We start from the raw sequence: 24,520 nt of genomic DNA, 5'->3' as shown, positions 1-24,520 counted from the left end.
TAATACATATTTGTTTTCTGCTCAAATATTTATTTCTTACACTACACTGCATCTTACAAATTCAGTTCCTTAGAAATAAACAATGATGAGATTAAATTAATTAATAAAATAGAATAAATACTGAAGAAATGTTATCTCAAATTACTAAAAAAAAAAAAGCAGGCAAAGTTTTTCACAAAATCCTATAATCATCCCCCACCTTTGCTTTTTTTTCTTAACCCTTTGAACCCTGGGCAAACTGGCTTGATTTCTTTGAAAAGCATGGGAGGACAGCAATGTGCAACTTGTGCAGAAATAAGCAAAAAATTAGCAAGAAATTTGTACAATATAGACAAAAAAAAACCTTAAAAATTAATTTTAAAAAATCTCAAGCACACAAAAGCTGGCAAGTAAAATAAAAAAATATTATAATTTTGTAAAATAATTATATATATAACATATTATTTGAAGAATATACAATATGAATAATGCAACAGGTATATGAAGTATATAAAAAAATAGAAATATGTGCATTGTGCTACATTACAATGTACAAAACTAGTATATTAAGTTTCAGAAATATAAAAATATATTTTATGCAACAGAATACAACACAACACCAATAAAATTACCCTAATTAATTACCCTTTTATAATGTTCCTTTTGCATTTTGTCTCAACATTTTATGTAAAGCACTTTAAATTACCCTGTTGCTGAAACATGCTATATAATAGACTTGCCTTGCCGTTACAAATGCACTTGAAATTATGTTTCACTATTCACAGATTCAATGTTAAGTGTTCAGTAAGAATGTAATACCTTGCGACCTTGTGTTATTTTCAATTTTTGTTTTACTACTTTTATGCATACGAACAGTAAACATGAAAAAGCAGCAGTAGTGTCGAAAAAAATACTTTGTAATAACCGGCAAATATACTTATAGTTTAATAAATACAGATAAAAAAAGAAATGCAGAAATGCAGCTTAGTTATTAATGTGCCTACATATTCCAACCATCAGCTCTAACATATAGTCAATTTAAAAAGTCTCATAAAATATTTCCAGGCACAAGCACCTAAAAGTGAGAACTTCAGAAAATGTCCTATGGTAATTTTCTAAAAAAAAGAAAAAAAAAGAGAGATTTCTAACAACTCAACAACAAAGGACAGGAAATGAGGCCAAGATATAAATTTTCTGTTTTTTTTTTTTTGGTTTATTTCAGTGCAAGAAAGTGAATGTAAATGCTGTTACAGTTCCACAATTTGCAAACAGTTGATACTTTATGGTACAAACAGTGTTACGTTAACACGTAATAACAAAAGTCTAGTCTGGTTTATTTATTACAGGATGTGATACACTGCAATACAACCACCATCATCTGTCACTACAAGCAATGTGGGATTTAAAAAGAATACTTAAGTGCTTTTGTTCATCTTCAACACTCTTTAATGTGATGAGAAAAATTAAACACATTAATCTCACCCAGAAAACACTGTAATATGCTATGTATTTTCTGTTTACAATTTTGTGATTCTTCTATAAAAGGACAAAAAAATGAGTCCAATTTTAAACCTTTATGAAATTCATTCATTTAACCGAGCTCACACAGCTCAACTGTGACCGAAATTTCCAGCAGTTCACTTTTAATGTTCTCTTTTTATTTTCTCTTTATTCATTTTTTTTTTTAAATATAAAATGTGTATAAAGACATTAGGTCTGGTTCAAAACAACCAGCTGGGAGATGAATTCCGACCTTATAAAATTGATTTAGATAAAAATGTGTTTGTCTTTATTAGTCATCCCACACAACACTGCAAATGTCACTGAACTCACCCCCATCAAGTCTTTGCAGTTTTAATTTCTGCTCTCGTTTATCTGTAATAACTTGGGATTACATCTTTGAGTGGTTTGCATTTCTGTGGCAGAGCGATGTCTCTCACCGAGGAGAACACAAGAACATGACCCAGGGTTCCTGCAGCTTAAGGCAAGGTCGATTTAAGAGTTTCAACGATTTTTTTAATCGCACTCTGAGTTAAGTTTAAGACCAATTTTCTAACAAAAAAAATTGAAGAAGGACAATTGTATTTTGCCCGAATGTTTATTGTAACATGAAATAAAAGCATATATTTGGTTTACAAACAGAAGTGGAAATTATCTTGTATTTCTGGTCGATTTTGTGTTTCTTCATTTGCATGTGAGATTTCACTGCTTGGATTCCCATCATAACGAGTCTAAGAAAAGAAATTTTTTAAATTATTTCACAAATAAAAAGATACTACCAATTTGCTTTTTTTTTTTTTTTTTTTTTTTAAAGATTTTACAATGCAACATCAGCAAAAAAAAAAGTTCAGAAAGTCCTACTTAATTTCTGAGGATTTTTAAGTCAATTTAATACCAATTAAGGCCTTATTTTTTGATTAATAATTTGTATTAATAATGATAATAATACAACTCTAAAGATGTAGCAGGATCAAGGACACATTTTAATTTTGTTTTTAAACTATGTTCAAAAAATGCCTAATACATCTACCTTGTAATAATAATAATAATAATAATAATAATAATAATAATAATAATAATAATAATAATAAAATGCCTTTTAAGATTTTTAAGGATCTGCAGGAACCCCGATGATCTCATTCACTGGACTCTGACTCCAGTGTTCGCCTGTATTTATTTGTTCCAGTAAACCTCATATGACTTCTTCTCTGTGTAACTGCTTTCTGTTGTTCCTGTGCCACATCTGACTTTTTCCTTCACCACCTTCACTACCAGACCGCCCGCCAGGGCGATGCCAGCTGCAGCCTTCCCTATCTCAGCCACTGCCGTCAGGACGCGTGACGTCGCTGTCACAGTGCCCCAGGGGTCTGACGCAACCCTGCTGGCCACTGATGCTCCACTGGGCCCTGTTAGCCCACCTACTGCACTAAGAGACCCAGCAGCCACTGGGGCATTCGCAGCGACCTCCTGAGCTAAAGCTGCAGCATGAGGAGCTCCAGTAGCTGCAGCGACACCTCCTACAGAGGCTACGACGTGCTGCCCTGCTGCTGAGGCGTTGGCTACGCCTGCTGCTCCAACTGATGCAGCTCCAGAGACGGCTCCTGTGCTGAGAGCTGCTCCCTCCAGAGCTGCACCTAAAGCAGCACCGGCTCCCAAGGCGCCTCCCACACCTGCTGCCACTCCCACAGCAGAGGCTCCAATGAGACTAACCTGCCCCAGAGCATCCAGAGCGCCCTCTCTCGGACTCTCAGCTTCAGCACCAGCTATAGCTCCAACAGAGCCGCCCAAAACTCCCCCTGTTGCGGCCCCAAGAGCCACTGCGGCTTTCCCTGAAGCTGCCGCCACTATGGCCCCGACAGCTTTCCCAACACTTGTTCCCCCCGCTACCGACATCCCAGCTAACTGCCCAGCAGCGAAGCCAACCGAGTTCCCCACAAAAGACGCCCCGGCTGCAGCTGCTAAAGGTGCAGCGGCCCCAAACATGGCCCCCACCGCCATGCCTGTGGCTCCAGCAGCCACCAGGATTTTGACTCTCTCCAGCACCTTAGCAGAGAGCGCAGCCTCCCTCCTCGTGTGCAGCAGGGATGAACGGAGGGAGTGTCGCCTGCTCATGGCCCTGCTGCCGTCCCTGCGCCTGCCTCTGAATCGGTCAACTCTGTCTCTCAGAAAGATGATGGCGTTGCCTTTGCTCTCCTCCGTCCACCTCTCCACCCTGAAATCCTCGCTTCCTCTCTCCAACTCCCTCCTCCTGGCACGTTGTGATCCACCATCAGTGCTCTCTGACTCTAAATCACACTTCCTTCGTTTCACAAGTGTAGCCTTTTCTTCCGTGCTGCTCTCATTGTTCCCCCCTCCTTCCTCCCCCTCTGCTTCCCCTCGCTCCCTCAACATCCTTTTCTGCTCCTCCCTGATGGCTGCCTCTGCTTCTAAAAACATCAAATTTGTATAAAACCCTTCTTTAGTCTGCTTCACCATCTTTTCCACCTTCTTTAAGAGTTCTTTAACCTGCACTGAGTTTCTGGGGTCTTTGTTGTTGAGCACATGGTACCTGCCTCCACATTTGTCAATCAGAGCATTAAGCCCAGCAGGCGCAGTCTGTCTCAGGTAATCTTCAATGCCTACGCCCTCTAGGTCATCACCTCTGGTAAACAGAACCACTGTGTGGTGACGGATTGCATCCTCTCCAAATATCTTGGTCAGCTCGCAGGCAGCCTGGTTCTCATGAGCTGTGTATCGTCCTATGGGCACCACCAGGAGGAAGGCGTGCGGCCCAGGAGCAGAGAGAGACACACATTTAGCTACCTCGCCATGAATCTGCTCCACGCTCAGGTGAGTGTCCCCAAACCCTGGCATGTCAACCACCGTGACTCTCCTCATCCTCCTCTGTGCGACAGTCTGGCCGTCCTCGTCAGCGTCCTCTTCCTCTGCGAGCTCAGCGCTCCCGAGCTGGCAGATCTGGGTGACGGAGCTCGCGCTGATCTGTGACAGGAACTGCCTCCGGCCCAGGATGGTGTTTCCAGACGCGCTCTTGCCAGATCCGGTCTTTCCGATGAGGACCAGCCTGAGTTCTTCGCTCCATCTGGTTTCAGAGTCATCCGCTTCCTTCTCGGCCTCCATATCAACTGGCTCCTTCTTCCTGCACAACAGAAAGTGTCTGTAACTTACTGGGACTACTGGTGTGTCAATTTGACAGGTTCACTGAAAATTACATGTAACATGCAGTGATGAAATGTAACAAAGTACACACTACAACATGTGTGAGGTACTTGTTCGTTATACATTTACATTTTGTGCCACTTTTAACTTCACTATATTTTAAGGGCAAATATTGTGTTTTAGACTCCACTACATTTATTTGATAACTCTGGTTACTATTTAATAAAGTCAATAAAGTACACAATCAACTAACAATTATGATATTTTATCTACAGGCATTAAACACTTACATTTAATGCTTTTAAAAGATCCTTTAAATATAATTTTAATCAAACTTAATCATGATTTTTGAAAAAAAAAGAAAAAAAAAATATTTTGTCTTATTCAGACACTGCAGGTAAGGTTTTATATGAGAATATGGTTATTAGAGTGAATTAAATAAATCTATATTTTACAAAAGGTAAGCTGAGCACAAGGAATAATATTAAAAGACTGTATTAGGTTTAGCAGAGGGTTTACTGATATGTAACATCAGAAATGTGAACATTTATGCAACAGAGCTTTACCTCTTTTAACAAAAAAAAATAAATCAAAAGGTAGACAAATGAATTAAAATAAAATGTTTGTGGCAATCAAGACCTTCTATTTTTTATATTAATTCAGGGTACAATATTTATAAAACTTATATATGTTTAAAAAAAAAAGATGAACCTGCAGTCAGCCTCATTTTTATGACTTAAACTACTAATTTTAAAAGTTTTGTACCTTTATTTCACTACAATAGTGAATGCAGGACTTCGCTTTTAGGACTTTCGCTTAGTAAATTACATGCATACCTCCTCCACTACTGCTCACATGTAACGTGAACAGACTAGAAGCCCAGAAAAGTCGGTGTTTGTTGGGAAATTTCTGGACAGAAATCAAAAACATCACCACTAAAAAGGCTAGCTAAAGTGTACAAGTTAGCCGAGAGAATAGCTACCCTTTACCCACCAGCCAGGCGCTCACTTTTGATGTTTATGACTCAAACATTATTGAATGATGACCAACATTGAAGATAAAATTAAACATCAAACGCGGAGTTAAGTTTCAACCCCCAAATGTCACGCTGTAAGCTCTGCTATTTATAAGCGAGCAGACGCTAGCTATTTATAACGGACTTTGACAGCTAACAGCTAATTCCACATTAGCATGTTAGCTTTAGCAAGTTGCTAGTTTATGACGGACGAATCAAATATCACGACATGAAGAGATCTTACCGGAGTTATTGGACACTTCTCGGTCAAAAATCACGCTTCTTCTCTTTATTCAAACTTTCGTTAGCTTGTGTTGTAGCAACAGCTACATGTTATGTCGAGCTCGGTTCTCCCAAAACAAAAACATTGGACTTTAGATGTATAAAGAGAGTTTGATGACGGCCTGCCCTCTGTCGGCTGATCGGGACCTGCTGCAGGGGCGGCGGACAGCGGGGAGAAAGGGACCCAGGGCCCCCATGGGAAGGGGGCCATCCAAAAGTCTAATATGAGAAGTTTTATTTAATTTTAGTGAATCTGTAACCATGTAACTATGACATGGTTACAGATTCAATTTCCTTCATAAAACCGTGTTTACACACGCAAATATTTGTTTCTTTTGTTTGAAATTTTAAATAAATATAAATAAAAAAGTAATAAATTCAATCACTAAATTAAAATGGCTGAGTAAATTGGACAAGAGGCTGAACTTTGAAAATGGCTTTTGACTGTAAACAAAAAATAGTCCCATAATCTTTTTGACTGAGCTCTTTCAAAAAACAGGTAAGCACAACTAACACGTTTCATAATGGTTTAGCTAATATCAGCAGTTGTTTAGATTGAGGGCAGTCACAAAATAATATTGTAAAACAAACAAACAAAAAAACTAATCAGTATCACGGTTAGTTTTTTTTAATAAAAAGATATTCTATGTTAAAACAAGATGTTTTTCTAAGGTATTTCATGTTATAACAAGATGTTTTGTATACTGTAACAAGATTTTTTAAAACATTTTTACAAGATATTTTTGTTACTCTAAGATATTTTTATTAACAAGATTTTTTCATATGACAAGAAACTTTTCTTGAACAGGTTTTTCTTACACAATAAAGTTTCTTTTGAGAGTGTTTTGTTATAGTATGAAAATGTTATGTAAAAACATGACAAATATCCTGTTATAACAAGAACCTTTTTTTGTTATAACAGGAAGTTTCTTGTTAGAACGGAAATATCTTGCAAAAACATCCAAAATATTGCGATAACATGAAAACATCTTGTTAACCCATGAAAATATCATGTGATAATATTTTCCTGTTTTAACAAAAATGTGTCTTGTTATGACATGAAAATGTCTTGTAAAAACACGAAAAACATTTAAAAATGTAAAAAGCACTTTAAATCAGTATGCAGCTAACTCATAGAAGAACAGTGACTGTAAATGTCCACAAATTGGGAAACTGGGACCTCTGACGCAGAGGACCCAGAAGTTGGTGCGACGCCCTTGAACACACAGTGGGAAAATGAAAAACATAATTTTTTTGTTCATATCAGAGTCACTTTATTTCATTAAATTTTGATAACAAAATGGCTTATTCATTCTGCAGCAATGATATTCTTTCTCTGAATATACATATAGTTTTTATAACAGTCGTAATACTATTTCAAAATTACATCAATCTGAATTTCATAGATCTAAACCATTAAAATATGTTGATTTCCAGCAAAGATAAACAGAAAAACAAACAAAAAATGAGCACAGAAACAGGTGCAGGGCTGCAAGATGAAGGGTCACATACTGTATATCTGGCTGACAGTTTTTCCCAAAAGGATAAAATAGTTTTTATGAACTAAGGGTCATTGAACTGAAGAAACTATCAAGATTGATGTACAAGACAAAGTAAAATATCTGAAGGCAAAAAAGTACTGATGATCCTCACTGATGGCATAAAATAAAAAGAAGCAAAAATATGAAAAAAGACAAAAATTAAGGAAATGAAGGAATACTGTCCTTGACGCAAACAAAACTTAAGAACTCAGCAGCAACAAGAACATAAATCTGCCTCCATCAAATCTGAATTCAAGGACAAAAAAATAAAAATAAAAAATCATACTCCATCATCAATTCAAGCAAACCAGACTCAAGCCGAATTCAATGACATGAGGACAAATTTATATTTGGCAAACGCGTATTTGAAGCGTATGGACACATTAAATCTAGACCAGACACGATACAGTGGGGTTTTGCAAAGGTTTTTTAAGATTATACTAAAATTATTTATATTCCAAAGTACAGTTATGTAATCCTCAAGTTATCAAAAATGAGTTTCCCTTAACTCCTATTCCAGAGTCGACTTTTACCTCCTTTACATTAGATTTTCCAATTATAAATCACTGCAGACGTACAGCGATTTAAGCCTTTTCAGACACCAACTAACCTCCACTTTACTTTTTTTTCGTCACCTTGAGGGTTCTTCTCTCGTTTGCAACAGAGCACCTGGCTTTTGTACAAGTCACGACAGCTTTTGTTTCCTTCACTGTCGTCGGAGTCTACAAGTCAAGCCACCCTTGTGGACTTTGCTCCTTCCTCCTCTTCTTCTCTGCTCTCCACCGGCGCTGACGTGCGGCGCTATAGCTCGGTGCGGGAGCGGGAGATGCGAGGGCCTTTCCGGATTTCTTTCCTCTTCTCCTCTTTCCTCCTCCTCTTCTCCTCCTCCCTCAGGATCTTCTGGAAAGCCTCGGCAGTGTGGAGCACCTGAAGCACACGAGTAAGAGTTTGAGAGACAGATCTGTTTTTATCAAGGCTGTGTGAGACACATTGCTGTTTTTGAGGACTTAAAAAGACATCGCTAACTCCTTCACAAACACTGCGATCACCTAATTATTGTCACCTTATTGGAGGTTCCCCAAAACAGTCACAAGAAAATCAGAGAAGCCACCTCGCTTAATATTTTTCAAAGAAAAACCCATTTTGCTTTGCACTTTCACACAACTGCACGGAAAATGATGTATTTTCCCGAATTTTATACACTTTTTAAAAATATATATTATTGTTATTATCTCAATGGGTTTTATTTTCCATCTTATGTCATTCATTCTATTTTTTATCCTTATTTTTATCTTACTTAGACTATTGTTATAAAGTGGGTCTCAGCCATGTGAAAATGTATTCTATGTATTTTATTCTGACCTTATTCTATTTTTACTTACAGGTTTTATTTTGTTTTTATGTCTTCCATGTCTTTTGTGCGTGTAATTTAAAAAGGGAATAATTGACTAAATATATAATATGATAAAAAATATATGTCCTTCTACTTGAGATAAGACACATGTTGGAAATCAGCTGTGCGAGAGGAAAAATAATGAAAACTGGTCGCTTTTCTTTACCTGTTTATAAACCTTGTCATTTGAATAGTTTGTATCTCTCATAAATGATTTACATAAGCCAAGATTGTTACCTTTATTTGTTTGTTTGTTGTAGTTTTGTTTTATTTTCTACCATTCTAGCAACATGATACCAGTCAAAAACATTCAGACGCTGACCGAAGTCTGCCGAGCGGCCAACGGTGTCAAAAGAGTGGTGAATTAATGAGTCCTAAAACACGGAAATCCGTTAGCCGTTTAGCACTTCCGATTCCCTCGGCTCAAAGTTTCTGGGTTTTTTGATGGGTTTTCGGTAAAATGCCTTAAATAAGGTCTGTGGTTAACACAGGCTAAAGATATTTACACGTTTTGTTCTGCAACATAAAATCTGTTCGCTTTAACACGATTTTTGAACTTTTAGGGTTTTTAGGCATCATTATAAAAGGCGGTTGCTAACAAATGGCTAAATGGGACTACAGTGTTTGTTCGGGGACGTTAGACGTCATCACAGCGGACACAGAAACTCATTAAACTCGCCGCCTTTACAGCTTTACAGCAACAGTCGTGCTCGAACTTATAGATTTATCTTTATGGATGTATGGTCTGTGTGATATATGTGTATATATGTATGTATGCATATAGGTTTTTGTTTATATATATATATATATATATATAAAAACATATTTATTTATATATGGGAGTCATCTGATTTCATGTTCCTTTTTGGTCATTACGTTTTGATATTCATTCAGCTTTTACCTGTCTGTCGTGTGACTACCTGATCATTTGTTACTGGGTCCTGCCGCGATATAGGCGGCGCTACATCCACAATGGATATTGTTTTGAAGCCCTGACGAAGGCTGTTGTTTGGTCGAAACATGTTGGCTTTTTTAATAATTTAGCCACTATAATAAAAGTTTTTTAATGTAATTCCTCCTCCTTTTTCACATTCTCGTACTCTTGGAGTGCCTGGATTTCTTTCATGACCTGCATTTGGCTGTGATCCGCACAGCAAACCAATCATCTCTCTTTTTCACATTATAGATTTATCTGTTTATAGTATTTTTCAGTTATGTTTTAACGTGTTTTTACAGTGAAGTTGAAAGAATCGGGGTGGCGAGGTATAAGAAGTGTGACCACGATGTTTGTTTATAGCCTAACAATAGATTTTTGCTTCTGGCGATTTTATTTATACTTCAAAAAAAATAAAAGTGGTGTTCATCTGTGAAGATTATCACGCTGAACAAAATGTGTAAGTATCATAAACTTATTTTTGGCGATACTCGAAAATCCCATAAGGTTTTTTGACGAGGGAGCCAGTGCAATGCTAACTTCCTGGTTGGCCTACAAAAATACGTCATCCCTTCACCGCTCTATAGTAAGAAGGATTTTCTGAAAGTGACACACAGAACCTAAAAAAGAGGCCGAGAGTGGGACAGCATGCGTGCATCTTACTCACATCGTCTCTCTCTGTGCGGTACGGGTTTATGAAGTCTGGGGATTTCTCCGTTATTCCCAGCTCCTGTGACATCTGAGAGAGGAGCAGAACAGACAGATGACGGAGGAAAAGAGGAGAAAGGGCACGTTATCGTTTCTTTTGAAGAGATAAGGAATGCAAATGAAACAGTCACATCGATTATTCTGCAGCTGGAAAGCGGTGTGAGGCAAACAGCGGACAAAAATGAACATTTCTTCTGTCTAAGTTATTTTGTCCTTTTATGATTCCAGCTTTAGACCCTGTGAGCTACATGCAACAGAGTTGGGGGATCAGAAACTAAAGAGTGGGGTTACTGAGGCAGGAGTGAGGGCTGGATGCACACTTTCAGGGCGCTAACCGCTTTGAGTCTCAGAATTAATCCACAATATAATCCTCTTGGCACATTGCTAAGGTCACAGATTAATCCTGCAGGAGTTTAGTTCATTAACCCTCACATTAAACGGGGAATACCGTTTTATCTGCTTTGCTCTTTAAAGTTTCAAAGGCCACAATACATCATTGACTAATCTGATGACAAATGACACATTTTGCAGTGACGGCAGAGCGGCATCAGCTGACACTGAGGACGTTTGGTGCCCTGAAATCTCCTCATTTGCTGCATTACCTGAACTATGGTGGTTTTGTCGTGTCCATGCACTAGTTACATTCACACCACTGTGTGCAGGTGATGAAAATGAACGAAGTGATTTGTTTGAATGACTCTTTTGATAGTGCCCGTTCAGCCTGTCGAAAGGTCGAGTGCTCACGAATCCTCGACTTTTCAACTCGCTGTTATCACAGAGGGAACCGCTCATGCCGCTACGGTGAGCGAACTAGAAGCAACTGAATCAAATCGAGAGCAATGGTGCATTTACGGGTTCCTTGCATGGTCGTTCTTCCAACTATAATGTGAAAGAAGGAGCGGTGTGTAGAATTTAGTGACATCTAGCGATGAAGATTACAAAATGCAGCCAACTGAAACTTCTGCTGGTTACCAAGCGTGAACGCCACATTAGGATTCCTTCAGTTTTCATTGTTTAGGAGGTTTTTGCTACAAAGAAGCCACATGATTTAAACCAGTAAAAACACTGAATAAAGCATGATAACTACGGTAGTTTCTGTGAAAACGTCACAGTTCCCACAGCTAAAGGTGAGCTGGATTTAAGATTTTTTTTTACTTCAACATACAGCCTTACTTTTTGGTCAAAAAGTTATGTAATCTACTTCAACCGATGCAAAAAAATAAAACTAGAGCCAAACACCTTAAAAACAAAGAACATATTATGTTATTAAAGTATCCATTTAGTTTGGCTTGAAAAAAGTTTTTTATTTAATCAGATGTGGTAAAGGTTTATGAGTGTTTGTGGCTCATCTATCCGTATCTGCCAAACGTTAAATTCGAAAAATTATTTAAAAATAGATAATACCAATAATTTTGAGATTTCATGATCTAACGTCAGAAAAAAAAAGATTCACAAAATCCTTCTCCCAATGTCATAGCATTTTTAAGAGTTTTGAAAGATTGATTTTACGCATTTTAAAAACAATAACAATAACTTTTTAAGGATCTGCAGTAACTCTGGAAAGCGTGAATGGTCCGACCTAAAGCCAGTGTTCAGTTCGTCCGTTCTGGGCTACTGCAACAAAAACACGATGATTCTTATTTTCAGGTGATTAAACACTAAAGAAAACATACGTATTATATTATATTCTAATATATCCCCCTAAATCCTACACACTGGACCTTTAAGCTGAAATCTAACAACAAAGAAGATGTGATGCAATTTAATGCTCGAGCATTTAAACAATGAGGTGCTAAAAAAAAACCCAACCCAAAACCAACCAAAATGGATCAAATGAAGCCATGAAATATGATCGAGAACCAGATATTAAGATTATTCTGTCACCACATCATTGCCGCAGAAGGTGGACGTCTGCTACCTGTCCCCTCCAAGAACGACAGATGGTCACTGACATTTCTGTGACATCGTATCGAGCTCATATAGCTCGCCTCAAAATGAATATTTCATCTTCATAATGTAAACCTGTACGTGATGACTGGTAATGAATTGAAGAGAAGTATTTGCAGGACGAGTCTTTATAGCTGTTGAACACACATAACGCGGTGTTAAGTAGAAACTGAAAACATATTTTGCAAAAGAAGTCTGAAGGTTTCGGAAGGTCGTTCTATACATGACGCTGTGAATCAGTCAGCCCATCAACACTGTGCACGATATTACATTCAACTGGTTTTCATGTTCTCTCCTTCAGAGAAAAGGGTGCATTTTAATTACAGTTATATTGAATTCTGCATCTACACTTCACACTGAACAAGCATCGTATATACATCTCTTCTTCTTTACATAATTATTTCTGTCCTCGTCTGCCTGTCCCTTATTTATAATTTCATTATAGCCTTCAATGTTAAGAGATAGTATGTAGTGACTGAGACTGAGAACTCCACTTGTCAAAGACCCTTGAGGTTTTTTGGATTTCCCCTGCATGTCTCCTTTTCTTAAAATGTATACCACTGTCATTTTTCATTTGTGCTAAATCAATTCAAATTGTCAAAAAGATACTAAATTAAGTCAAATCGCACAGTAAAAACAAACTAAATCAAATCAAATTGTGAAAAAGATACTAAATCAAATCAAATCGCACTGTAAAAACAAACTAAATCAAATCAAAATGCAAAAAAAAAACTAAATTAATCAGTGATCAAAACAAAATCACACAAATTAAGAGAATGACTAATTTTCATATTTTGGGGACATTTACTTTGAGCTCCTAAATGTAGCGTGAGTCCACATTTTTTCTTTTGTTTTATCTCGGCAGCATCACTCGCTCTTTCCTTTCAGCTCTGCAGGCGATGTCACTAATATTTTCTAAATTCAGTCAAAAGCACACATTTTACAGTCGGCACTCAAGGCTAGAATCCTTTTTTTTAAAAAACACTCTTACTGCAGAAACATCAGCAAACTGTGACAGCGCTGTTATTGACAGGTAGATTAGTTACAATAAGAACAACAGGACCACGATCGATCACAGAGTCTCCATAATATCACTCATTTAAATGTAATGCTGAGAAATGTCAGCACTGATTTTCGGCTAATTTTACCTAATTTAAAAATGACTATAGTCAAACTGTATCTACATCATCTGCTATTTGGATTTTATCCGCTCATAATAAATTGTGTTGTGTATTCTTAATTTGTGCATTATTAATTGTACATTATTTAACAATATTACGTGCCTTTTTATCTTAATGTTGTTTGTCTTTACCATTGTACATACTGTATCTTCATATTGTATCTTTTTTTTTATTATTTTGGGATGCCTTTTAATGCCAAGACTGCCGATGAAAACGAGCTCGCCAGCTAACTTGATGCATTTGCATTTTTTTTTTAACCTTTTGAAACCTGTGCACATTGGCTTCATTTCTTTTATAAAAACATGAAGAAGGCATAAAGCAACAAAAGAAGTTATTGATGAAAATTACAAGAAAAATGACTAAAAACAGGAAAAAAGTAAATAAACAGGGTGGTCTGGTCTTACAAGTGTGAGGACATGTTGGTGGGCTCCTCCTGTGAAAACGCCCGTCTGGTTACAGAAATTCAGCCCCCAGCGCAGCAGACCGCCCCAGTCTGTGTTGCGGTCGTAGTAGTGGTGGACGATGCGTGGGAAACGTAATGCCACGTCCCCAAAAAAAGCCGTATTCTCCACCACATGAGAATAAGCTGTAGAGATTTATTAAGAGAGGAAACAGATATAAGAAACAAGATAGACGATGATATGTAACACACAGAAAATGCTGATGAAAAGACAAAAAAGGGAAGCAAATGGTTGATTTTATTAAAGGAACACTTGAACAGAAATGAAGAAAAAGGAAAAATGATATTCGTGACATTCGCACAGACGTTACAGCTGATATTACGGCACCAAACGAGGACGAGGATGTAAAAGAGTGATAGAGGTGAGGCGTTTAGAAACGGGTAACACAGGACAAACCAGTCAGAGCAGAGGTGGTGGAGACAGACTCAGAGTGTGAAAGACACACTAGAGATGCTGCTAAATAAAGCAGCTTACATAAGAAGAGCCAGAGACAGAGAAAAAAATGAAATGATGAAACAGTCGAGGTGTTGACGTGAAACGGACCTTCTTTGATCTTGTCGTCCATTGGGAAAGGGTCATCAGGCTGCATGTTGGCCGCAACCAGGATTTGTCTCGAGTCCTCCAGCACCTTTACAAAGAGAGAAACTGCTCAATAACCATTTTTTATTTTCTTTAAACCGTGTGGTGCTCTGGATTTAGGCTGCAGGTGAGAAATACAGGTAAGATTTTAGAGGAAAAATGTGTTCCTATCATGATAGTTTCACATTCAGTGCAGAAATCTGCTCAAATTACTAACTTCACATTGGACTGCCAAACAACAAGTAATCAGATAAACAGGTTTTGAAGAAATAAGTTTATAACTCTTAGTTTAGAGCAAGTTAAAGGGACAGTTCACTCCAAAATGATGCAGCTGTAGAGCAGCAGCTCCTGTGTTCAGCGATGTAAAATCACTGTTTTTCTCAGCAGAGTCTGATATAACAGCTTCAGTTCCTCAGCAGAAACGGCTGTCTGACAGTGAGGTAAAGTGGTGAAAATAATCTAAATCTGGCATACACTTACACTGATATTTATTTTTTTCAGATGGCTAAAATATATTCTGTTGTTTCTGAGATAGCAGTAGATGCACACTTCTGTGTATTAATACAGTTTGCAGGTGTAGTTTGGTAGAGAGAAAATAGTTCCTACATGATAGTGCACTTAACAAGGTGCGTGGATTATCTTGAGTCATGATTTCTGGAAAGAGACATTGCTGTGGAGTTGTAAAAATATTTTTTTTTGCGCTTTGAGTTACACAAGCCGAGTGCCATCTAGCTCCATTACACTGTGGAGAAGGCAGATGTATCTCCAACACTCTGCAACTCCAAAACAGTTAAGACTGATAAAAAGCACCACAGGTAAGAGGAAAAATAGGATTTTTTATTTTTATTTTGGGGTGCTCTGTCTGTTGCTTCTGAAGTTGTGTCAGGAAGAATCACTGCGTCCACACACATCGTGCCTTCTGAGAGACGACTTCATGTCATATTTGGGTTAAAACATAAAACTGAACACAACAAAACATCGACTGAGATCAGAGTCAGCGCAGCGTCTTTGGGGATAGTATATAGAAGAGATAAAAGCAGGATAACTGTTAAGCACTCTCTCTCTCTCTCTCACACACACACACACACACACACACACACACACACACACACACACACACACACACACACACACACACACGGTGGTATAGAAATGCTGACAATGCTCTCCAGTTGCTGAAGGTTGACTCTGCTAGTTGTCCTTGAGAGGCACGCAGATGCATAGATAACCGTCCTCTGGGAGAAAGAGGCACACTGTAAAAGCAAAGCTCAGAGCTCAGTGTGAGTGAATGGCACCGCCAGCGGCTGAGTCTGAATTAACATTCAAATGAATGCGAGGAAACATGCTGATGAATGTAATCGCTGGATTTTAAGCTTTTGATTCCGCGTCAGGCTGCGGACCTTCTCATCCTTCAGCATAAGACGGTCGAGCTCTTAGATGTAACTCTCGCTGCTTTTTTTTTTTTATACTAGTGGCCTTGTGTCTGTGCTTGATTTAGCTGCTGCCCACAGACTTTGTAGCATTTGACGTGAGAGCGAACAGACGCTGCCTACCTTGAAGAGTCCTTTGAGCATGATGTCTATGATCTTGTACTGCTGGTTGATGTCGTTCAGCTCGACCAGATTCTTGAGGGCGTTGAGCTGATCTTTCCTCTTGGTCTCAAACAGCCGCTTGTCTAATAAGAGGAGGTCAGGAAGACACACGCTCTCCACATGGACATCATCGCATAAATGCTCTCTCATGCACCCATCTGTCGCATTAAAAAAGACTTAGAAACGTTTCCAAACACACATTGACTCACACACACAATAAATTCCTCCTCATCCGTTCTTTTTTTATTTCTATATAATAGCTTTTTTAAAATATATGTAAAATAAATGATTTGGGACATGATTAGATAATTTATTAAATATTAAAACATAACTTAGGGACTTTTTTCTTTTTATAGGGGTGGGTGGGGGGCAAAAAGGGGGAGGCATGTCAAATATTTTTTTAGGCACTGGGGAGGGACTTATGATTTTTATTTTGGCTTTAGGGGAGGGATATACAACTTTGTCTTATATTTATTTTTCTGAGGATTTTTCAAAGAAAAATAGGCATGTTTTCTTTAAATGTTTTTTTTGGGGATTTAAAAAGATTTGAAGATTTTGAGACTTGAAATTTAGGCAATTTTTTTTCTTCAAATAAACATTTTTTTTGTGATTTTTAAAGTAAGATATTTGATGAATTTGTTTATTTAAAAAAAATAATTATTTAATTTCGGGTGATTTTCAGGGAAAAAACGTTAAAAAAAATCTTAAAATCTTTTGGCGATCAAAACAAACAAAAAAAAAAAAATCCCCACAAATTTTTAAATGAAAAAAAGGCAATTTCTTTTCTCTCAAAAAGTTTCAGTGATTTAAAAAAAGCAACTTTTTTATGTTTTCGTTAAAAATCTCCCAAAATGACACCTTTAATCACAGCCAGAAACTGTAAAAACAGAAAGTATTTTGGGGTTTTCAAATTTCTTATGATCCTTGAACATATCACACCTTATGTGATATGTAGGTTTGTGATACAAAATTCCATAACTTTTCCAAAACTTTCAGGGTATATTTAGTTTTCCAAAACTTTTCCAGGTTATTACATTTTACATGACTTTTTACACGTCATGGCTGTACGAAGCCTGACATCCATAACCATTTTGTGCATTTGGCAGCAGCTCTGCACAGTGGCAGCGGAAGGATACAGATCTCCAAGTTGGAGTCATGCCTCAGTCTGTGCGTGTCTGAGTCTGCCGAGCTGAGGGCGGCGGCGGCGAGCGCCAGGACCACTGCGCATACACTCCACATGGTCAGCAGGGGTCGGCAGAGGCACTCTTCTGGAGAAAAAAAAAGAGCATGAGATTGTTTAAAATCAAAACATTGGCACACAGTTGCATGATTTCGACGTGTGTGAACGCCTGTACACGTCTCACCACGACTATCACTCTGAACGCATTATCTTCTGAGTCAGAGATTTGGCTTTAATCTGAAAACACAGAGCTTTCTCTGAAATACGTCTCTTATTCATGAAGCCATTTTTCCTTTCCAAGAGCCGCCAGAAAGACTGTCTCTCTTGTGATACTTGTGGCGTACGTGAAACAGAGAGACATGTTCGGGATAAGTGGTCAATATGGAACACTAGAGGGGAGCCGGCATTTGAAGAGGAGCTCCTTATGTTCCTTTTAAAAGACACATCAGATGTCTGGCACTTGCATAATCCCCACAGGAGCATTTACAATCTCTGTACCAGACTCTCTCTCTCTCTCTAGTCTTGCTTTCCACTCCCCTCGGTCCCCCCGGTCTCTCTATCCGAAAGCAGTGGTCGTCTTCGACATTTTCATCCAGTTGCAACTTCCTTTCCCTCAGAGGCTTTTTTTTTAAAAGGAAGGATGAAAGCGAGAAAGATAAATACAACAGCTAAAAATAGAGCCTCCTCAAATGAAAATTTGATGAAAGCCACAATTTTTAAGAAAACATTAGGAGAAAACAGAAGTAACTGGAAGGAGAGGGGCGAGGAGATAATGTTAATGAAAAGCTAAAAGATATAATTCACATAATTCATGCATAATTTAGCACAGGCTCCATCAATGATACAATCAGGGGGGAGGCGGAGGGGTGTCTTGGATGGGGGTGTAGGGCACACAAGGAGAGCCAGATTGTGAGACGCAGGAGGAACGAGATGAGCGGAGGGGCGTCGAGGCTTTTTAGAGAGGGGGAGGCGGGTGAGGGTAGAGGAGTGTGAAGGCGAGACCCTGCGGGAAATAACAGCTTTTCCTGGTGAATATTTCATTCATTCATACCTTCGCCGAGACGCAGTGGCAAAACTTAAGAGATGCACAGATAGGAGAGCGAGCGCAAGATAGAGGAGAGCGAGCCTGTGCAAGAGGATAATGAGCACCAGGGACTTGATTTTGCACTGACAGAATTAATCTTTTGCAAGCCCGGCTGCCAATTCTTGAGTCTGAAGGACTAGGAAGTGAGCAAACGTCTCGTGTGTGAATGTTAATTTAGAGTGAATGAGCGCCCCTTAAGATTCTCACTCAAATCAGAGGAGGAAAAGCATATGCTCGTAGACATACGCTACCCCTCTTCAGAGCGCTGATAACACGGACCAACAGCGATTATTTCAGAATAAAACTTGCTCCTGCTTCTTTGCTTTTAGAGCCAGACGACAGCGGGACTACTGTCCAAGGACTGAAATCTTACAGGAGATCTCAGTTATTATTCTGCCAATGTGACATGAAAAAATGTCCCGACAACCCTCCTGTTGCCACCACTTTGTCTTTAAAGGCAAACTTTGCAGATTTTCAACCAGCTTTTTGGCTCAACAATGTGAGTAAACTCCCCTTCATCTTATCTCCTTTCTCGACTCCAGCTCAAATCCACCAATGAAAGATTTTCGCTGGTTCTGAGTTTGTTGTGAAAACTACTGTACGTCCATGCTCTTGTATGCCCGCCACCACAGACACAAGGAGTATGAAAGCGGATCAAGAGAGTCCGGCAACTCTCTATCACTTCCTCTCAACAGCAGCAGTTTGTGGACTTTGAGTCACAGCGTGGATAACTGATCTACTGATCCGGTCAGAGCTGAAGAGCTGATCAGATCAGATCGATGGATGGGAGGAGCAGCTCATATAGAAACGGTTAACGCAAACCTTTAGACCTAACCCAAGCAACGGTTAAGTTTCACTTTCACTGCACCTGATGTTCTGCTGCTCCATCTGTGCCCAGAATATGCTCTGTGCTTCAAGAGTGTAATGCAAAGAATAACCAAACAGTATATACACTTCAACAACACTCCTAATGAACAGTCCAGCTCCAAAAATATAAAATCTTTTGGCGACAGAAGGCGTTTTGATTGTGGCAGCCCACCACAAATAAATGAATATTTGGGATACCCTGGTCTTAAATTATGATACAGATTAGGGTCCAACAGATCATCTGCCTAGCTGATTATCAGGGCTAATATTTGGCATTTGGCTGATTATTTGTATCTCAATGATTGCTAATAAAATAAATTAATTAAAAAGTGCAAAGAAAGCGTCAGCATGGGAGGAACCTTTACTTTGTAAAACCTAAGGGAGCTATTTTCATTATTAATTTTAACTTAAATTTCACTTGACTTTATACAAAAAGCTGCAGGGAACTTTCTGTATATAATGAACATTTTCTTCAAGCATTTAAACAAAGTTTTGTGCAGGAGTTTGTCAAATTCTAAATACTGACATTATTTTATTTTTATTGTATATGCATATAAGTTCCAAATACCAGTTATTGGCCTCATTAATTACTAATATTAATTTAATCACTAATTACTAATTATTACTAGAATCGGCCCTGAAAAACAATATTGGTCGACCCCGAATACAGATGACAGTAAATCAGTAGATAGATTTTTTGAGTGCCACGGCCTCTGCAAAACGACTTGTTTCACTAAATTTGATCCTTTTGGCCAGAAAACATTTTGAAAGTCTAGAAGAGTCACATGACTCTCATGACCACATGATCCACGTAATTTTACACCTATGAACTCAGTCTTTTTTGGCTTCATTCACCACTATACCACTTTAAGGAATTAACAGAGCCCTGCCTTGATGTTGTATCCAGTTATCGTTATACATCCATTAAATGACTATCATTCCAGTACAGCGCAGTGCATTCTGGGAATTGTAGGTTTTCTGCCTCTTGAGCAAGACTGAACCTCACAGCCTTTTTTTTCTCTGGTCAGGAAGCACCAATGTCAAAAGTATTTGGCTCTTTGAACTGCACAGGCAGCCCAGTTTTATGAAAAGCCCATCTTTCCAGCACTGAAGTACCTCTTTAAGTGGTGGTCTCTGTGGTTCCTGAAGTCTTTTACTTAAAAATAAAACTTTTTTCCTTACAGAGTCAGCAAAAACAAGCGTTTCCGAGGACAGCTGAGTGAAGACAATGTTCGATTAAGGCCAATTTGTGCGTTCTGAGAACATCTTTTGGGTAGCTTCCCAGCTTTCTGAGAAATGCAGCACTAAATATCCTTAAGTGCTGGTCGAAAGCCTCAATATTTCTAGATAACAGCCAAGGAAAAGGAGGGGGACTCGTCTCTCCTGTGGCAGCGGCTCGTCGGGTTATTTGATGTTCCTGTGTGCTTCCATGCAGTCAGGCATGTAGCTCTCTGACAGATATTTATGGGCAAAAAGAGGGTTATCGCCACCAGCACAATTTAAAGCAGTCAACACACACTGTGTATCCAGCAGCTGAAAATGTTTCCGTGCAATAGGGCAAAGTGCTGAGAGTTTAAGAAGTAGTGTAGGAAGGACATTAGGAGCGGATCAATCATCTCTAATGTGGCACAGGCAGCAAAGAAATGAGTCTAAATGCATCCATTAACTGTAAGCAGGCAACACTAATTACACAGGATGATCATTTAAGAAAATCTCAGGCAGACGAGCGGTAAAGCGCTCATGTTGTGAGATCAGATTTCACTTGGCTGCAGCCAGACCAAATGAAAGCGACTTGGACACACTGCAATGCAAATTTCAAGAGCTCCGTGAAATGAGACCTTTGGCAGACAAACCACAAACACAAGAATACTCAACTTGCTTCGCTTAGGGGCCACTTTTGCAAAATGACAAGAGGCCAGGGGCCAGTCGCAGCAGCCCCATATGTTTCCAGGATTTTAAAGAAATTTCCCAGATTTTGGGAAACTTCTAAGATTTAAGGACATCTCTAGGATATTAGGATGTTTCTCGGATCAAAGGATGTTTCAAGGATTTTAGGACATTTTTTGGATTTTAGGATTTTTCTCCAATTTTAGGGTGTTTCTCGGATTTAAGGATGTTTCTCGGATTTTAGGACGTTTCTTGGATTTTAGGGCGTTTCTTGGATTTTAGGATGTTTCTTGGATGTTAGGACGTTTAAGGATTCTTCTATGATCTCAGGACACTTCTAAGATTTAAGGACATTTCTAGCATTTTGGGACGTTTCTAAGATTTTAGGACGTTTCTTGTATTTTAGGACATTTCTCAAATTTAGGGCTTTTCTCGGGTTAAATGACATTTCTAGGATTTTAGGATATTTCTCAATTTTTAGGATGATTCTCAGATTTAAGGATTTTTCTGGGGTTAGAGGTTTCTTGAATTTTAGGACATTTTACAGATTTAAGAACATATCTAGAATTCTAGGATGTTTCTGGGATTTTATGACATTTCTAGGATTTAAGGACATTTCCCATATTTTAGGATATTTAAGAGCATTTCTAGGATTTTAGGATCCACCACTGACACTTTTTTTTAAACAAGCTCTATTTTGATGCTGTTTTATGCACGCTGGCACCCTTTGTGTACTTAAAGTATAAAACAATTCAAAATGTAAATCACTTTATTTTTATTGCGAATGAGATCATGGTTGTGGGGCCACTCGGCACCCTATCAGGGGCCAGATTTGGCCCGAGGGCCGTAAGTTGAGCATTAATGACATGATTTCTGCCTGTGATCACGACAACACCACCCCTACTTCATCCATCTCTCCTAACATGCACATACTGTGCACGCAGCAGCCGAGCAAGACCATCAACACAACACAGCTGCTCTGCAAGAAACGAGCGCTGGATGCATTTTACTCCAGAAAGACCCACCGGTGGTCGGCGTCCAAGGTGGGAGGGCCTGCTTCAGATTTGGCCTGTCAATGTGGCACTCAAGTCAGGCAAGGTGTGTTCGCCGCAGGGAGGTCTGAAGGCAGTGTACTTCTTGCTGAAGCCGTGTAAGCCCACGTAAATCTCTTGGCCGGGGGAGATTTTTCTCCTCTGCCAACAACAATCTCCTGCAGCACAGAGGCTAAAGTTTTTTGATTTCCTGTGTGGGAGATCCAGGTTTGTCAGATAAGTAGGCTAGCATATCAAATCATACTACACACCCGTGAAGATAGCTCCAGTCTGAGCTCCCTTTGGCATCAAAAACAGGCACTCTGAGATCTGAAATGTCTCTAATCCCTCAAAATAAATAAAAAAAATAAATCTGAAAATCTTCAATCAAGCGTCCAAACTGTTAACCGAGTCAGTGACATTAATTTCAAGAGACAAAACTAAACCTTGAGGCGAAAAGCGACTCCTCAGAGGATGGAACAAGCAAGATGCTTATCAGTCAGCTGGATGTGCAGCGGGAGTGGATCCAGATCCCCCTCAGGCTGCCAGGCTGCTGTGGGAGGTTTGAGGTTCAAGGACTGACACATCATCTCTCCCTCTCTCTCTCTCTCTCTCTCTCTCTGCATCTGCGAGGCTCTCCCCCTGTTATCATTCATGCAGAGCCACAGCCACGGACATGCGTGATGGTGATGGTGATGACAGAGCCTGGATAAAGACTGTCATGTGGACTATCAATTACAAAACTGCTTAATTGATTGCATGCACCCTACCTGACCTGGCTGCGCCCTGAAACGCACGGCTGTCTACGTGCAAAAATGAGTTAATTCACTTAATTTTCAGCATGATGTAAGAGCATATCCACTGGTGATACACACCAACTCCGCAACACTACAGCATCACAATTATTGATATAAGACTTCCTCCAAGGGTGCGCTTTTGGGAAGTATTAGAAGTCGCACATTTATCCCGCCTGTCACCGCAGCTGCACGCCCGGCTGGGTTCACCCTCCAGCGGGCAGCTCAGGTGATCCAACCCGCCAACAGCGCTCCACGTTACAGCCACAAAACTCGCGGATCACTCACCGTGTTGTAGCGAGAAACGGCGGCGCCACACGGCAGCGATTAGCGGCCAAAGTAGTGCAGTTTAACCTCTTTTTTTGTCTTTCTTTTAATCTCCACGCGAGACGTTTGAGGTCAGCTCGCCGCCGCTGTGAGGGGGGGACGGGACGGTCCTCTGGATCCTCAGGTGACAGCAGCGCGGAGGTGGAGGTGTTCATTTACATGCGGCTCTCGCTGCTCCACTCCGCCAGCGCCACGATCGCACCGGCTGGCTCGCCTTGGACGAATGACAGCCAGCGGGCGCTAACCGGGGAGGAGGATGTTGTTTCCGCACGGAGGATTTAAAGAGAGACACCGCCAGAGCGTGGGGGCGCGTTCCGTTTCCCTCGTGCCTTCCCTCCCCCCACAGATGTGATATATAAATTAATTTTTGTTTGTTTTCTTTTGTTTCTGTCAGTGTCCATTTTTTTCCATTTTAAGTTTTTTTTTTTAAAAAAAATCGATTTATGTATTGATATTATCATTGTTTATTATTATTATTATTTATTATAATCTTTGTAGAATATTAATTATCTCTACTCTCGTGTATGTTTGTGTTGTTTACCTTACGTTTCCCTCACGTGGTTTCCTACAGATATATATATATATATATATATATATATACATATATACTTAAATACACACACAGATATAGATAGATAAACTGAGTTATTCATATATTTTTATTCAGTGATATTAACATGTTTTTTTCCAGTATGTTTTTTTTCTAATGTTTTATATTTTTAATAATAATTAATTAATTTTTTTACATTTTAGCATTTTTGAACTTTTATTTAAAAAAAACAGAAAGGTTAATAATTTAGATTTTTCGAATGCAAAAATTTTTAAGCTAAATTTATCAAAACCACTTATCTTTTTATTAGTGAGGAATTACTTAAGTTAAACTTTTTTTTGCCTAAGCAACTAGTACAATCATTAAAAATTTGTATATTTAAAAAATTGTTTTAGCTTTATATAACGTATTTACAGCCATATTTAACAAAAATTTAATAACATTTGAGAAATTTAATAATAATAATAATAATGATAAATAATTAACTTGCAAGCACTGGTTGGTCAGAGAGGTATACATTAGAAAAAGAACA

The 24,520-nt window shown here is 38.8% G+C and overlaps 2 protein-coding genes across 3 annotated transcripts; both read right to left on the bottom strand.

Annotated features, from left to right (window-relative positions):
• Nucleotides 1-2,294: 2,294 nt before the first annotated feature.
• Nucleotides 2,295-6,080, bottom strand: LOC121965798 (uncharacterized). Its single transcript, XM_042515919.2, has 2 exons — nucleotides 5,895-6,080; nucleotides 2,295-4,615 (listed from the first exon to the last, which is right to left on the bottom strand). Exon 2 carries the CDS (start codon nucleotides 4,594-4,596, stop codon nucleotides 2,653-2,655), a length of 1,944 nt encoding a protein of 647 aa, XP_042371853.2. The 5' UTR covers nucleotides 4,597-4,615; nucleotides 5,895-6,080; the 3' UTR covers nucleotides 2,295-2,652.
• A 1,101-nt stretch (nucleotides 6,081-7,181) lies between these two features.
• ccdc134 (coiled-coil domain containing 134) lies at nucleotides 7,182-23,740 on the bottom strand. Of its 2 annotated transcripts, none has more exons than XM_042504144.2 (7): nucleotides 23,400-23,740; nucleotides 17,405-17,533; nucleotides 16,230-16,351; nucleotides 14,641-14,725; nucleotides 14,041-14,222; nucleotides 10,468-10,539; nucleotides 7,182-8,400 (listed from the first exon to the last, which is right to left on the bottom strand). In XM_042504144.2, exons 2-7 carry the CDS (start codon nucleotides 17,505-17,507, stop codon nucleotides 8,275-8,277), a joined length of 690 nt encoding a protein of 229 aa, XP_042360078.1. In that variant the 5' UTR covers nucleotides 17,508-17,533; nucleotides 23,400-23,740; the 3' UTR covers nucleotides 7,182-8,274. The 2 variants fall into 2 exon arrangements, with proteins under 2 accessions (XP_042360078.1, XP_042360077.1); XM_042504143.2 differs by having other exon boundaries at nucleotides 17,405-17,536; nucleotides 23,400-23,732.
• Between the last annotated feature and the right edge of the window lie 780 nt (nucleotides 23,741-24,520).

The sequence above is a fragment of the Plectropomus leopardus genome, chromosome 18, assembly GCF_026936395.1.
Source record: "Plectropomus leopardus strain MGB_pleo_1.0 chromosome 18, ASM2693639v1, whole genome shotgun sequence".
Classification (NCBI taxonomy): Eukaryota; Metazoa; Chordata; class Actinopteri; order Perciformes; family Serranidae; genus Plectropomus; species Plectropomus leopardus.
Note: the sequence above shows the minus strand (reverse complement) of the source record. Positions and strands in the feature narration are given on the sequence as shown.

Bases quoted from the DNA above. Each gene is read 5' to 3' on its own strand.
- LOC121965798 (XM_042515919.2), bottom strand. From the start codon at position 4,596: ATGGAGGCCGAGAAGGAAGCGGATGACTCTGAAACCAGATGGAGCGAA.
- ccdc134 (XM_042504144.2), bottom strand. From the start codon at position 17,507: ATGTGGAGTGTATGCGCAGTGGTCCTGGCGCTCGCCGCCGCCGCCCTC. The intron at 16,352-17,404 runs GTATCCTTCCGC...TCCTCTTATTAG, and splicing joins TGACTCCAACTTGGAGATCT to ACAAGCGGCTGTTTGAGACC. The intron at 10,540-14,040 runs GTAAGACCAGAC...CTCCTCTCTCAG, and splicing joins ACCAACATGTCCTCACACTT to ATGTCACAGGAGCTGGGAAT.